This window comes from Falco biarmicus, chromosome 1 (assembly GCF_023638135.1).
Source record: "Falco biarmicus isolate bFalBia1 chromosome 1, bFalBia1.pri, whole genome shotgun sequence".
Classification (NCBI taxonomy): domain Eukaryota; kingdom Metazoa; phylum Chordata; class Aves; order Falconiformes; family Falconidae; genus Falco; species Falco biarmicus.
Window position 1 is genome coordinate 109432270 of NC_079288.1, and position 16092 is coordinate 109448361.

A 16092-nucleotide genomic window follows, 5' to 3' on the forward strand; every position below is an offset into this window, starting at 1 on the left:
TGCTAATACGTGTGTTGCCCACACAGAAAGAAAGCACAGGAAATTCCAATCCCTGAGGTCACATTTTTCCTCTCTGCTGTTTCACACATTCTTAGCAGTGTCTTTCAACAGCCCAGCCCATTAAAAAAACCAACAACACAACAAAAAAGTAAAAAAGACATCTGGGCAAGATGTCTTTGCCCAGAATGTGCCTAGTGTTTTCAAGTGCTTCTGCTAAAAAGGAGTACCTCTCATGATGGAATTTGTGCCAGCGTGTGTGCATATGTGCCCTCAAAGGAATTGAGGCCATGTCAGAAAGAAGGAAGGGGAAGGTCTTCTGTTTATTTTTAATAAGGTGGTCCTTGATTATTTATCCCCATTAGATAAGCGTTCTTCATATACAGGAAATTTCTGGCTGTAGCACAAGGACTGCTATACTAGATGGAGCTGAAGTTGATCTTTGAACCTGTAACTTCAAAATTCAGAGGACGGTTTGATCCTTAGCATTTTGGTTTGTCACTGATCGTCACTAATCCTTCTCTCAGAAACCGTTTCAAGTGCACTTAGAAGAGATCTTAGAGATCTGCAGTATTTTATTTTGAATGTTGTTGACTTTTTGCAGATCCATGAAGTGAGAAGTGTTAGTATAAATCGAGCAGTTAAAAATCAGAGTTTATCCTTTAACACACACTTCAAAATGGGTTCAACTGCTTACATTTATCACTTCTCTTCATCCTTTTGTCTTACTTTGCTTTTCAGATTATCAGTTTATTAAATGTCTTCACGCCACAGAAATCTCTGGAGGAGTTCCAGGATGTGTAAGTAACAAAGGCAGTAATTGAACTAAAGCTTTAGAGATGTGTGAGGCATTATAGTATATCTTGAGTGCAATAACTCGGCAAAATACAAAGGTTATAAGCCCCTCTAAAAGAGATCATGTGTAGTCTACGCTGTGGGTAGACAGATATTCTGCATTCCCATTTTGAGAGCACTTTTGACACTTACAAAGTGCCAAATACTGTGTTTCCTAAGCACTGTAACAGCACGCAAAGCCTGCTGGTGGCTCTTTGTGAGAGGGCTAGTGGGTTTGCCTTTGGCTTCACATGCAGAGGAAGCGATAGTTACAAGGGCCTGTTTTTGTGCTGTTAGTTTGCTTGGGAAATGATGGTTGCTCTGTGAGTCCCTGACATGTGTGAGATTTTGATATGTGGCGCTTCATTCTGATTTAATTTCCTGTAAAAAGAGACTGATGTGAAACATTTCCTCATTTCATATTTGTTTTGATATAACTTTTAGCTGTGTAAAGTTACTTGCCTGGGGAACTAGTGCTAGGTGTAGAGAAGTAGCATCACCACTGAGCATTGCCCTATTGCACAAGCACTAGTATGCATAGTATGAACCTGCCCTGAATAAAATATTAAATATTCAGTGTTTTATGTGGCTGTACTCATTTTTCCTTTCAGTCTTCCCTATATTCTGTATATATCATATGGAAATGTATTCCCATTCTGTACTCGTCAGTAGCGACAGCAGACAGATAGCAATGGCTGAAGTCAGGCGACTGTTGTTCTGGGTTTAGTATATGGAATTTTTGTATAATATTGTCACTGCAGACTTATGCAGGGCAGAGGAGGTAACTAGCGCTGGAGAGAAGACAAGGTGTGCAGCTGACATTGAAATGGAGAGCTAGTGTTTTCCCCAAAGTTTGAGTGCTTTAATGTAACATTACAGTTATGAATCAGCTGTGCTTGTGAGATCACAGAATCACAGAATGGTCAGGGCTGGAAGGGACCTCTGAAAATCACCTAGTCCGACCCACTGCTAAAGCAGGCTCACCTAGAGCAGGTTGTAGAGTCATGTCCAAGTGGGTTTTGAGTATGTCCAAAGAAGGAGACCCCACCGCCTCTCCGGGCAGCCTGCACCAGTGCTTTGCCACCCTCAGAGTAAAGAATTTTTTCCTCATATTCAGCTGGAACCTCCTGTGTTCTGGTTTGTGCCCGTTGCCCCTTCTACTGTCACAGGGCACCACTGAAAAGAGCCCGGCCCCATCCTCTTGGCACTCGCCCTTAAGATATCTGTAGACACCGGTAAGATCCCCTCTCAGTCTCCACCAGGCTAAACAGGCCCAGCTCCCTCAGCCTTTCCTCATAAAGGAGCTGCTCCAGCCCCTCACCCCCTCTGTAGCCCTCCGCTGGCCCCTCTCCAGCAGTTCCCTGTCTGTCTCGAACGGGGAGCCCAGCACTGGGCACAGCGCTCCAGCTGCGGCCTCCCCAGGGCAGAGCAGAGGGGGAGGGTCACCTCCCTCCACCTGCCGGCCGCTCTTCTCCTCATGCCCCCCAGCATCCCGTTGGCCGCCTTGGCCACCAGGGCTCACAGCTGGCTCGTGGGCAACTTGCTGTCTCCCAGCTCCTTCTCCACAGAGCTGCCTCCCAGCAGGCCAGCCCCAGCCTGCACTGGTGCCTGGGGCTGTTCCTCCCCGGGTGCAGGACCTTACACCTGCCTTTGTTGGACTTGATCAGGTCCCTCTCTGCCCAACTCTCCAGCCTGTCCAGGTCTTGCTGAATGGCAGCCATATGAGATGTCTCACAAGAAATGAGCTGTGTTTAACATGGTAACTTACTGCTAAAGGGATTGTGTTAACATCCTGCTGAGGTTGCCAGTGAAGGTTATTTATCAGAAGTGCAAGACCAATTAGTTGTAATGATAACTGTGCGAAACCATGCAATCTTAGGGGGATTTTTTGAGACGTTCCACATGGGGAAGCGTATTTTTGTCCTCTCAGACATCTCTACTACTCTTCAATTCCTGCGTGTACTGTGGTAGCTGTTCTTCATATGGTTGAAGGCCAAGCAGTCATGTCATTTGCTGCTTGTGGATCTTCTGTTTCCTACGTGTTTCGGTGTCATGCTGTCAGTTTGCCCACGTAGGGTAGAGTCCTTGTTGTGGGGAATGCACCAGTGCAGTTGTCCTTTTTCGCTGGGATGCTAAAAGAACGGTGTCTCTGCAGCGAGCTACTGCAGTAAAAAACAAACACCACAATAGTACTGCTGTGTGTGGGCCCGGGCTCTAGCTGTGTTACTCCCAGGCATCAGAAGTAAAGTGAATTTTGAAGCCAGAAAATGCATTGTTACTTATTTGAGATGATGCTGTGCTTCCTCTTCAACACAGGCAATAACCGTATGACTTTGCCTTTTCATTCAGTTACCTGGTAATGGAGTTAATGGATGCCAATCTGTGCCAGGTGATTCAGATGGAGCTAGACCATGAGCGAATGTCTTATCTGCTGTACCAAATGCTCTGTGGTATCAAGCATCTTCATTCTGCAGGAATTATTCACAGGGTAAGGGGTCTTTGGCTTAAAACTTAAGGCAGCATATAACATCATATGAAGACTTTAGAAACCACCTGAGTTTCTTGTCTACTGTGGATCAAAGCCCTGTTTCACAGTAAAAGGACTGTAAATTTTTGAGCCCATCCCCTTGGCAGAGTAGATTCATGCTTGTGTTAGGAATGGAATTATCAGTGCACCTAGGCAGACCAAAAGGTAATGTGATTATTAAAAATAAATAATAACCAAATAATAAGCACTGGAAATCGTGAAAGTGATTATGTTCTCTGAAATGTGGAGATAAATGTTATTTCTCCTGAAAAGGCAGGTGGCTACATCTACCTTGCATGACATTCAGACACTTCCAATTGATGTTTTAGTGTGATCTAAGTATTGCTTGGTTAGAATCCACAGAGGTCAGGGCATATGGAGCTGGCATTTGCCATCATTTATGTGTGCTAAAACAAAGACTTCTAAGTCTATATTAAATGCATCCTCTCATTTTGCTTTTCCATGTCAGAGTGCTGTGTCTGGTAAAGATGCGGTACCTGGCTGCAAATGCCAGAGGTAGCTCTATGTGTGATTTTTGACAAGGGAACAGTTCATGTGACTGTGAGCAGGAGGGAATTGAAATGTGCTATTACTAATTTGGGACTTCCAGCTGAAAAAAAAATAATCCCAAAATGCTTCACTTCTGTTGCGAGGAAGAAAAGAAGAGCTGATAAAGTGGGTTACAAAGCGGATGTTGCTTTACCATACACAAAGGTCTCCTTTCTTGGCATGTTGTGTGTTTAGCAAAGGAGGATAGATTTGGCTTCCAGATAGTCATCCAGCAAAGGATGAGTGGAATTATTATAAATGAAGTATTAAGTTATCTCCATATCTACAGTTGAAATGTCTAGTAGGTATACAGCATTAAAAAAATTACATAGCCAGAACAGTACTCTAATAGTAATCCTAGTTTCTTGAACTGCTAAATGTGATTGATGTGACATCAGGAGGCTCCTGCTATCTAGGTAAAGGCCCACAGTATGCCAAATCAGAACATCTTCCAGGAGAGCTTGCTGGAGAAACAGTAGCAAGGTTTTGCTGTGTCTTTACAAGTATTTCTGATAGTAACTGTTAAGTGTCAGAAGAGTAAAAAAATATTTAAAGTGTGATCTAAATTATCGGTCCATATCACAGCTGTGCCTGGCTTTATGAAGAACAGTCATATGTCTTTTCACTATCTTTTGCAGGATTTAAAACCGAGTAATATTGTGGTAAAATCTGACTGCACATTGAAGATTTTGGATTTTGGACTGGCCAGGACTGCAGGCACTAGCTTCATGATGACTCCATATGTGGTGACACGTTACTACAGAGCACCAGAGGTCATCTTGGGAATGGGCTACAAGGAGAACGGTAGGGCTGCAATTTCATAGCAGGCACAGTGTGAGCTGAAGTGTAAGGTCTGCCTCTACAGTTGTAAGGGGCACCAGAAGGAGAAAAAGAATACGTAATGGGGAATGACATCTTGGATTTAAAAGGCAGGTCATTTAGAGCAGTTTCTCACTGTTGTGCACTGCAGCTACAGAATGTATTTGGGATGCGATGCTGGTGAGTTTATCAGTGTGGGATTACAGAGTAATGAAAAACTTGTTCTTAATCGTGTTTAAACTTAACAACTACAATTAGTTCTTTCTGACCAGAATGTCTTTGGCTTCTGTGGCTGTGAAACTGTGTGGGAACCACTGGAACTGCTGAATGAGAGATGTGTTCTAAATTTGAGTCTGGGTCTCTGAATTGTTCGAGGGAAGAAGATGATGTACAAACTCAAATAGGAATCCTAGCCCTCCAGAATTTTTCCAAGGCCAGAGCTAGATCTGAATTTCAGGAATGGCTTCTGTCTTTATGATAGCTTTAACTAAAGTCCCAGGTTTTGCTGACAGATTTTGTGTGGTCAAGACCTAGGTATAAATTTTGCAGTTTTAGTCTTTTTAATGGAAAGTAGAGTTGGTGAGAAGAGGAAAAAGCTGAAGCTAAAAAACCCCATACATCTTATTTGCACGTAATCTCCCTAGATGTAAAGAGGATTTTTCTCTGAACAGTCTGTGAGGGGTCTGGATACCTCTTGGTCCCTGGAAAGGTAGTGAAAAGCAGGTAGGGGGTCCTTACTATAGAGAAGCAGGTAAGGAATAACTCACATTTTGCAGGGGATGAAGAGAAAACTTTGTAAGTAACTCATTTTGTAACAAAACAGAGAATTGCATCTGAATGCCAGATAGACCAGGCAAGAAAGGATGGGATGCAATGTATAGCGGAGAAAAGTCTGCTATGACTCAGATTCAGCTGTCAAAAGCTACCACTTGTCTGTTTGACAAGGAGACTTTTCTATGACAAATACAGCAAACGTCAAACCCCGGAATTTATTAAGAAGTCTCCTACTTAATTTACTTTGAAGTGGTTAGCTAACCTGCAGGAGAACTTTTACTATCAGCCAGCCACATCCTGTAAAGGGCAGTGAAACTGATTTTGGGAGCCGATTCCATGACTTAAGCAATGATAAAGGCATGCTCAAACAACCTCTTCCAAAATTAGCAAGTCTCTGCATTAATTATTTGTAATGTTTATGAATTTACAGTATGCATTTTAACATGAAAGTCTAAAAAGCAGAGAATTATTAGCCAGAGTCTAAGCATACAGAATAATACCTGATAAAGGAATAATCTTCCTTAAAGTATTTTGTAACTGGTATTTTTGGTAAGTGCCATTAGAGATCTGATCTAGGCTCAGCATGATTTAGATAGCTCCTTAGTCAATGTCCCGAGTTCTTTCTATTGTGAAATGAATACCCTTGCATGTTGTTTTTTTTTTTCTCTGCAGACATTTAGTAGATGATTACCAATGTGTTGTTATTGTGTCCCTGAAAGGACAGAGAAAGCACTTGCTTTTCACGGTTAAAATCTCACCAAGAAAAAGTTAGACACACTTTTGCAATGAAGTACACAGCTGGGAAGGTACTGAGAATGTTTGCCACATCCAAAGGTCCTGTTCAGCTGCCCATTGAAGTTAACAGAGACTTCCTTTGACTTCCCTGGGCAGTGGATCGGGCTCAAGATGAATGATCTCATCTTAACTTGTACAAAGTGAAAACAAAGTAAACAGAGAAAGAAAACTGAATATTTGAAAATGAAGGTCAGCTGTCTGAGGAGCTAGTCTGCTTGGGGGCTCTGATCCAGCTTCCAAGGAAGTCAACAGGGTGCTGGTTTGCTTCCCTGCTCTGGCCTATGTTGCCACATTACTGAAGCTCCCCTACTGGTTGTGGGTTTTTTCCCTTTTACTATGTACACTGCCTGTATAAGGACTGTTCACTGCTTTCATTTTCTTTCTGCACTTGGTTGGCTAAAGATGCATAATTATCACCAGTTGCTGCACTTCTGTGGAAGGTCCCAAAACTGTCACTACGAAGAAAACTCTGCCACTGCCTCAGGCATGCTCTTGCTGTCCCATGCCCCCGATACCTGTACCCTCCTTTTCCCAAGTGGAACATTTCACCTTTATTTTGTTTTACCAAGAAATTAGTTGTTTGTTTGTTTCTTTAGTTTGTTTTGGATTGCTTTTGAAGGATAAGAAGGGGGAAGAAAAAGAGGAGAAACTGGTTGTGTAGGTCAAACCTAACCGCAAAATGAGGATTCAAAGCTGAGGGAAAAAGTAGTCTTTCAAAGCATTTGAAAGCAGGTTTTTTTCCCCCATCACATGGAATACAGGTCTTTTCTTTCTGTGTCACTATCTATCTAGTCTTTTTTCTTGTAAGACTTAAAGGGCAAACCCACCTCCGCACCCCCCTCCCAAGTCAGGCAGATCATGTAACTATGCATACTGCATCTAAAAGCTGGAGGCAGGATCAGGAAGATAAGAAATGCTCTTAGTCTTGCTGGTACTTGTCCTGTGAAGCATTTGTTTTACCATTTATTTTGAGTACCCATGCAGTAAAAAGCAGAGTCCACATGGGTCATACTTACCAGTTCTTTCCAGACGGTATGTAGGTACAGACAGATACGTATAGATAGGTGCCTATAGGTAGGACATAGGTACAGATCCTGAAGCAGGAGTTTTAAGTAACCCTTAAAAGTGGTATTTAACTCTGCAGCCTTTACTCGTGTGAGCAGTTCCATCTGGAACCTCTTGTGTACTGCTGCAGAGAGACTCAGTCCTGCAGGACAAAGCCTAGAAACTGCCTGGCTGCAAGTAGGATTTATTCCAGATGGTCGTTGTCTGGGTTTGGGGTTTTTTGCTTTTGTTTTTTCTATAAAGAAAAAGAAAGGAAAAAAAGTTGGGTTTTTTCACCATAAACTCAGGGCATACCAGGGGTCTGTGCAGTTGTTACTTGATCTTTGCTTGCTAGCTGTGGGCCTTTTCCCCAAAATGTTGATTTTCCACCATTGCTACTAACTACCATTGAGCTGACTGACACAGCCTTTACTTATTTACTTATTTTAGCTTTTGATGAGACTTGGGAAAAAAAAAAAAAAACAACAAGACCATGAAACAAACTGTACTGTTCTGATCAACCTGCTCTTTTTCCCCTCCTTTAGGAGTGAAATGTTGTAGTTAACTTTGCTTTTTTTTTCCTCCTTCTTCACTTCCCTGTCTCTGCTGTTCTAGTGGATATATGGTCTGTGGGATGCATTATGGGAGAAATGGTTCGCCACAAAATCCTCTTTCCAGGAAGGGACTGTATCCTTGTGCCATTTGCTACAGCTTCACCTATTATTTGTTCCTCTCCTCCACCCCGTCCCTCTTACCATATAATGACTATACCAGGACTGTAAAGATAGAAGCAAAAAGTTGAATCCCAGAGGTATGAGTAAATGAAAATAGCACACTACTGATACGAACAAAATTGAAAATGAAAAACAGAACACAGAATTATTTCAGTCAAATAAGTTACTTTCTATTTAAACCTGTTATCATTCCATTTTATGTAGTCTTATGTCATACTAATAAGCAATATACAAAACAAGCATTATGACTGCAAATTGGATAGCTTTACTTATTATTCTTCAAAGGAAAAATAAGAAGAAAAAAAAAAGAATCCTAATGTGGCCCATCTGGTTCCTGTAAATCTGTTTTTCTGCTTTTATGTTTTGGAAATAGTGACTTCATAACATTTGTGGTGGCATCATAATCTTTTGCTTGCTAATGCATCATGGATTTGTATTCATCTCAATGCTGTATAGGCTCAGAGTTGAGTCAATACAACATTTTTTTCGTTAAAACAAAATGAAGAATTTTACTCTCCCAGTTTAAGGCAAACGTTTATCTGCTGTGGTTTCCAAATTGGCCTGAAATCAGATTCTCTGGATTTAAAAATGGGCTCTCCTTTACTTGCATGAGGTCTGTGTCATTAATTAAACTGTATTTCCCTCCCATCTTGTTCTTCTCGTCTTGGGTGATATTATTTTTACCACTTCCAAGGTGGTGAAAGCAATATTAGAAAATGAAAACAAAAGAGGAGGTATCTACTTAGCCTTTGGTTTATCACAGGCCAAGCCAGGCAACCTGCCCGTGATGGCTGGGAAGTGTAAGTAGTGTGTATTTTGCCCATCAGAATAAAATGCGGCAACATAACATGTTTTCCACTTTCAGAAACAAAAAGATGCGTTATTTTCAGCACATTGGCAGAAAGACACCATCAAAACATGGCATCAGCAGACACTTGCAGTTGGTGTGGAGAAAATCCAGCTTTTACAGACATGTAGTCATGGAAGTAATTATTTTTTGCTGGCTCTTGAGTGATTCCTGTAGTGTTTGTCAGAGTTAGGTCCTGCCTGTCCTATTCTCACAGCTCTGTTGACTTTCTCGGAAAACAGAGCTCTGCCTGGTAGCCGGTGGAGATGCAGTTGTACTTTACTAACGGGTAGATGGGGAAACTGCAGATACCTCCTGTTTGTACTGGCTTCCAGTCTCATAGGGACATGGACGGGAAAGTTATCAGATGCAAAACATGTCAGTGAAGAGTGGTGTTTTTTATTGTAGTGGATGCTTTATGATGTTGCTCCATGGACGTTGAGCTCTTCCTGCAACATGTGGAGCAGGCTGCTCGCCCACCTTCTGCTGTAATCTGAATGTGCAGAGCAGCTCCCAGCATTGCTAAGACCTGTAATTCAGTGCGATAGTTACGCTGTGTTTCAGTGGTAACAACACCTCAGAAACACTGTCATAACTCCTCCTCCAAATATTATGGTCTTTTCCTCTTTTTTTTTTTTATTTTATTTTTTTAATGTACAAAATAAAACTAAATGACCAAACTATACTTGAGGTTCAGCTGTAAATACTGAGAGTATTTCCATTTAATCTATTTGGAGAGAAGTCTGATTGAGTTTTTAGTTGATAGGCAACTAGAATACAGAAAAAAGCTATTTCAGTGTAAAAATATTGCACCATGGCTAGTGGGTTGCTCTTCTTTTTCAATAACAAGTGATATTTGAGTCATATTCTTCCACCTGTTTCCAGAAAAAAAGAAATGCTATATAATTTAAACAACATAGCTTTTAAAATAATCATTCAAACATGAGAATTACTTTGTTTCTGACTGTCTTATTCAGGGATAGCAACAAAATATTTTTAAAATACCTTTTAACATTTCAGCATCACTTAAAAATAACAACTGAATTTTTTAAAAAATGCAGAAAATATTGTGTGAATTCTGGGATGGTGCTACTTTTTAAATCACTGGAAATCCCATAGCCTGAAATGCAGCATATGTGGGCCAGGTCACAACTGCTACCACATTTTAGTGGTGGGTTTATTCAGGTGAGTTGGAAGTTTAAAAAAAAAAAAGAGGGAGAAGAAAAAAAAAAAAGAGAAAAAAATTGGAATCTGTATGTTCATTTGCAACTTAATGCTCATTTGTTATCCAGTTTGACCCCATGAATAAGAGTTTTCACTGTTAGAAAAACTGGTTTGTGTCTGGGTCTGTAATACTGTATTATCTCCCCTCCCTCCATGGCTGTTGATGAGCAGATCTAGTTTGCCTCCTAGGTATGAGAAGAGCTGGAGACGCATTTATGCAGCTGCAGGTAAACTTCACAGAGGCAAGTCTGTATAGAAACTAAAAATTACAGTTCTCTTTAAGTATTCAGAAGAACGTCTACTGTGTCCACTGGCTACCAATATAAGGAGCTTGCTCATTTCTAGCCTGGAGTAAGAACATTCCTGAATGGCACAGTATACAGCTAGGAAAAATCTCACAGCTGCTGCCAAGTTTTATGGAAAGAAGGATTATAAAATGTTAATCTTAACTAAACCATTGCACTGGGTTACCATTGCACTTTGGTGCTTCTGACTTTAAATAAAATTTCATTTTTAAAGTCTTCATTGAAATTAAAACATGGAGAAGATTAATTTCAGATCATCTCATCTACATAAATAAGAAAGTCTATGTTACTATAGGAAAGCTCTGGAATCTGTACAGACTACAGGTACCAGTATGTGATAACTGTCCCAGTTAATACAAATGTTAAGTTATGCATTTTCAAAAAAAAGTGTATGTTTCTTAACTTTATTAAAATGCTCTCTGAACACATTAACTGCTATTTTCATTAGCAAAAGTCAAACTTGAAAATTACTGCTTTGTGAATATTGGTGAGGTATTTGAATTAACTGACCTAGTAGGAATTTTGAGATCGAGCAGGGCTAGAGGATTGGTGCACTCAAGTGCTGTCAGTTTGCAATGAGCCTGCTGGTTTTCAGAAAAATAGGAAAACCCTCCAGCTTTCCAGAGAGTGCCAGGTAGAAATTGCATTGCAGATACCTTTGCTCCTTGTGACTCACCTGAAGCAGACATTTCAAAATACTGTCAAGGAGACTTCTTTGTCAGAAGTCAGAGCCTCATGAGAAGAAATCCACCTTTTCATCAAATTCCAGATGGATTTACGGACCAAAATATTCCTGGCAAGTTCTGGTAAGCTTTTGTAGTCTGCTTCTGAGCTTCCCGCTCAGTGTTTCTTCCATGCTTATGCCACTCTTGTCTCAGCTAAATCAGAAAGAGTGTGAGCCACTGAAAACTGCCCAAACTCTTGGATGCCACTGGAACTACGTTGGAAAACCCCAGGACTTTTCCCAAAGCTGTGTTCAGCTCTAGCTAATAATGTCTTCAAAATCTCATTAAGATTTTAATTTAAGGATTAGAAATGTATTTCTGTGGGGTTTTTTAAGAAAAGGGAAAACTTAAAATGGTCTGAATGCTTTCAAGGTCTGAGCTGCTGAGGCCACAGTTATGTCCCACAGGCACATGTGACTTAGTGGGGAAATAAAGCAATCGAAGAGCATTTCTTTTCAGTACTGGAGAGGCATGTAAAGGATGGTACTCACAAGTTCATCTATGAGTCCTTCAGCAGATCCAAAAGGAAACGGTGATTTAGTCATAGAGATACATTGTGGTAACAGCCAAGTGTCTTAAACTTGGCTAGGCCTGGATTACAGTGGTGAATATGGAAAACAGAATTCCTGCTGCACATAGTTTAGTCTAAGACAGTCAAAAGAGAAAACACCATTAAGAGAGCAAGAGAGAAAAAAATCCAAACTTATTCTGCGTAGCTACGAACATCCAAGATGGAGTGTGAAGAGAAGTCAGTGTTAACAGATGAAGTTAATGTTTTCTGTGGCCAGATTGAAAAAAAATTCCTTTGCCTGCCAGCTGTCTTTGAAGGCAGTAGGATTAAGAGATGACCCCTGACATCTGACAGTATTCTGTATTTTCCCAGGAATTCAGACAGGGGGAAAAGATTGCTTGCCTTAGGGAAAAATTTTTGAACAGGAATGTCTTCTAGGGAAAGGTGTTGCCTTTCCACCACTCAGCAGAATTTGTCTTTGCATTTGAAATACGATTGGCGTTTATTAGGGTTTTCTTAAACTTCAGTATAATAAAACATCTGCACTTTTGTTTAGTGCAATCCGTTGTTTTTCATATTCCCAGCAGTATTTTCTTACGGCTTGTTATATCTTTAAAAAAACCAAAACCAAAACCAACAATTAGCATCGTGATTTTTTTAAAGAATATGAAGAGTGGCCTGGCTCTGGAGGTTCGATCAGCTGGTGTGTGTTAGCCTGCTGCTTAAGTGTCTGTTGGCTCTGATGGCTGAGTTTGGATTTTGTTCAGCTGATGATTCCTCCCTAGGTATGTGGTATTTGGTTTTAGACTTAGGATGTTACCAAGAATATAGTAAGAGTTTGAATTATGATGATTTTATTGGGCGAAGTTTGCTCATATGAGATGAGATCTGTTTCAAAGAGACTTCAGCGTAGCTGTGAAGACAGTTGGCTGTTGCCATTCTTTTCTTTCTCTTTTAACTCAAATATGCGTAACAGTTTAAAGTGCAATTTGCACTTAGTGTAAGAGCCCCATGCTGTCTGTGATCTGCGTGGCATTTGGAGTAGATCCGTGGGTCCCAGCTGCTACAATGAAGATGATCCATTGCTCGTTTCCCCAACGCTCACCTTTAAGATTTTCAGCATGGATCTGAACATGTGGTTTCAAAAGTGGCCAAGTGTTGGGGTGTAGCTGTGTGCTGCACGTACTGCTGCCTCACATGAAGTTCAGCCAAGGCAAGTTAGTTGCGTTTCCAGGCACTTATGCAAACTGGATGCTTTCAAATGCCTTTTTTTTTCTTTTTGTGCCATTAATCAGCTTTTGCTTGATGGCAACTATATGAGGTTGAGCTGAGTTTCACTGGTACAGTTGATCAGAGAATTTGGAAATCGTAGACAAAAAGATAGCACGAAAGTGCCTTTTGTCAGGAGCATGTAGGTATCCAGTTGGGATCAAAGTAGAGGACTGGAACACATCCAAAATCACATATAGTTTATCAGCTATGAAAGCATATAGGTATACTGAAAAGAGGTGTTAATGTGTTTGTATTGTAGCAGAAGAGACTACCTGTGGGATTCCTGCTGGAAGGGGTAAAATGAGTGTACTTGAATACTCTTTGAGACCTGGGAAGAGACTTCAAATTCAAAATTTAACTTGAGCTAAAAAGAGGGTGTGAGGCTAGCAACTGCAGGATCTGCAAAACACATTTTCAACGTTACTGTCTGTTAGATGCAGTGTAGCGTGTTTACCATCCCTTGGCAAGAGTCTCTGTAGGTCTCTCCTACTGCAAATTTTTTTTATATGATTATATTCAAAAGAAAACAGGAGGCAGGGAAGGGCATGAGTCATTCCTTGTGCCTCCACTCATTCTTGAGCTTTCATCTTGGGATTCCCTTTTCTTAATATACATTTGCCTCTTAATATCCTGTGACATCCCTTCCAGTCCCTCTGCAAGCTCTGCTGTTCTGAAAGGGACAGTGGAGCATGAATTCCCAAGGAAAAACAATAGTTTTGCAACGCTTGTTTGGTACTGCAACCTAACAGCCAACATCTGAGGAAGAGCACAATTTGGGGTGTGATTCGTACCACCTCCTGCCTTTTTCCTGGTGGGCCAGGCTCTGGCATCTGCCTGTCTACTGCAGATCAATTCTGTCTATGCCAAATGAAGGTGAGCATCTGTTAGTCTGAATCCCAGGGAGCGAACGGCTCAGCTGTGTCGTAAGAAGGCATGAGGCATACCAGTTTGGAACTCACAGAAAGTTTTTAAAAAATGAGAAATTCATACATTGGTTTGAAGCATCACACTTGTGAAATTCTGCTAACTCCCTTCTGGTTCCATCTAGAATCTGTCAGGCGTGTGGCTGTGCTTTACAGTGTTTTGCAGCTTCAGTGGCAGGCAGTAAATTAGAAGTCAATAATATTCAGACACTTTGGGACTCTATTACTGTTATTGAGAAATATTGAAGTAACATCATCTGGAAAGTGGTGTTTCAAATTAGAAAGGAAAGACTTTCTCAGGGAATCTTAATGGATTGAGCTGATACTGTGCTGAGCACTTATTAAAACATGTTGAAATCTGTGCATGTAATAAATACTAGCATGAAGAGAAGATTTTTGGTATTTCAGTGAGGTCCTGAGGTTGGAATGTTACAAAACCGGGAGTTTGCTATGATTTAGACAGAACTGAGAGAGGGAAGGGTTTGGTGGGTTTGAGATGTTTGTAATCTTTTCCAAGTGTTCAGGCCATCTTCTTGTAGGAGTGCTGTGCAACCCAAACTTCCCTTGGCGTTGGCAGTCTGAAGCCTTAGTAGCTCTGCTGTCTGGAGCTTATGAAAAAAGCAGCTTTGCCCATGCGTTACCAAGAATTTTTCTAAACCATGTCCTTTTTTAATTACATAGAAATAATAGAAAGAACCGTGACAACAAGGTGCAGTGTCCAGTACAGACTGCTGTAGCTCTCTTCCTGAAAATTCAAGTTAGGACCTAGATATGGTTCTTCAGAGCAGACCTCAGTGCAGATCTGCAGGAGCACTCAACAGCAGCGATAGAGGTAAAGGGAGGTCCTACCCAATAAGGTGGCTTTGCATTTGAGGAGGATTTGGAGAGACTGTGGTGATAGGCATGCTCTCTTGTCTTGAAATTTTACTGAAGTTTGCACCTTAGCCATTGGGAAACAGCATTGTGTCCTAAATATTTTGGCCTACAGTTACACAGATAAAATCAGGTATCATGATTTGCTTCAGATTTGTCTCTATCATAGTCTTCCCGAGTCAGTTTTGAGGACATGAGCGCCCCTTTTTAGCTTGCAGATGATTTCTGCATCACCTAAAACAAGAGCTATGACAAATGTGAATGTTTGGCATTCTCACTAATGCTCTGGGCAGAGAGAGAAAGTGTGAACTAACCCATGAGGTTGGGAAAGATAGCAAAGCTCACTCAGCCGTGCCCGTATCTCTGACCTCCAGAGTTTTCCATGGCATGCATTTCAGGAAATTTAATTTGAATATCATGATTTTTCTTGAATGAAAACCAGAGCTTACTGAGTGTAGGTCTGAGGAGCCACCTCAGTAGTTTTAGCAAGGGTAGTTGCAGGTTTTACTTACGGGCTCATTTTCATTGTGTTCTTTCAAGTCCCGGAGAACCTGCAGTTTGGCAGGAGGAGGATGCAGGGCCATTACAAAGGAATGGGGAAGGAAACAAGCTACGGTGTCTTCAGTATCTAACACGCACACTTTTTTCAATTCATCCAGCATGGTAGGAGCAGCCTTCTGCAGAAACAGAAAAGGAGACTGCATCCACAGCTGAGTTGCAAGGGAGGTGTCCGTGGAAGGTTAGTTTGGATCCTTTCCATATAGAAACATCTTTGGCTAGTTCTGCAATTCCTGATCCTTCTGCACCTTTGCTGAAGGGAACCTGAAACCTGGAAAGATAAGCAGGCACTCATTTTGGTCAGGAAGTATGGTAGGCTAAAGCACAAAGAGGAATAAATGTCGTATTAATGTTCTTCAATTCCAGCTCTTCCTTCCCTCCTCACCATCTTTTCGGACACCTTCCCTGTGAAGGGCTGAGCCCGCAGCCAGCCCAGACCGCTTCCCTAGGGCACAAGAAGGTTTGTGTGGCAACAGAGCAACTTCTGTTCAGCCTCTCCAAACTCTATTCAAGCTCCCAGGAGATTCTGGAGTTTCCTATGGAGGACAGATTGATTCCCCAAATGTTTTGCAAGACAGCTCTGACACAATCACTGTAGAGTCAACTGTTTGGCATGCAGTCGGGACCAGGAGGTGGCCCAGAGGTTAAGATTTGCTTTACAGATGAATTTTGAAGTATATGTACACGCAAGAATGCATTTCAGAGCAGCTCTGCGCAGTCATCTGGTTTGTAGAATTTTGAACAAATTAAAAATCCCCTCCTCTTAGTAATCCAGGACACG

The 16092-nt window shown here is 41.3% G+C and overlaps 1 protein-coding gene across 8 annotated transcripts in view; it reads left to right on the top strand.

Annotated features, from left to right (window-relative positions):
- The window catches only part of MAPK10 (mitogen-activated protein kinase 10), a 168978-nt gene that overhangs the window by 112554 nt on the left and 40332 nt on the right, over positions 1–16092 (top strand). For 7 of the 8 annotated variants that reach the window (XM_056359835.1, XM_056359859.1, XM_056359817.1 and 4 more), the window contains 4 exons: positions 739–797; positions 3181–3319; positions 4546–4711; positions 7955–8026. In XM_056359835.1, the coding sequence (XP_056215810.1) occupies positions 739–797; positions 3181–3319; positions 4546–4711; positions 7955–8026 (436 nt within the window). The remainder of the gene's footprint in view (positions 1–738; positions 798–3180; positions 3320–4545; positions 4712–7954; positions 8027–16092) is intronic. The other variant, XM_056359826.1, reaches the window with a different exon arrangement.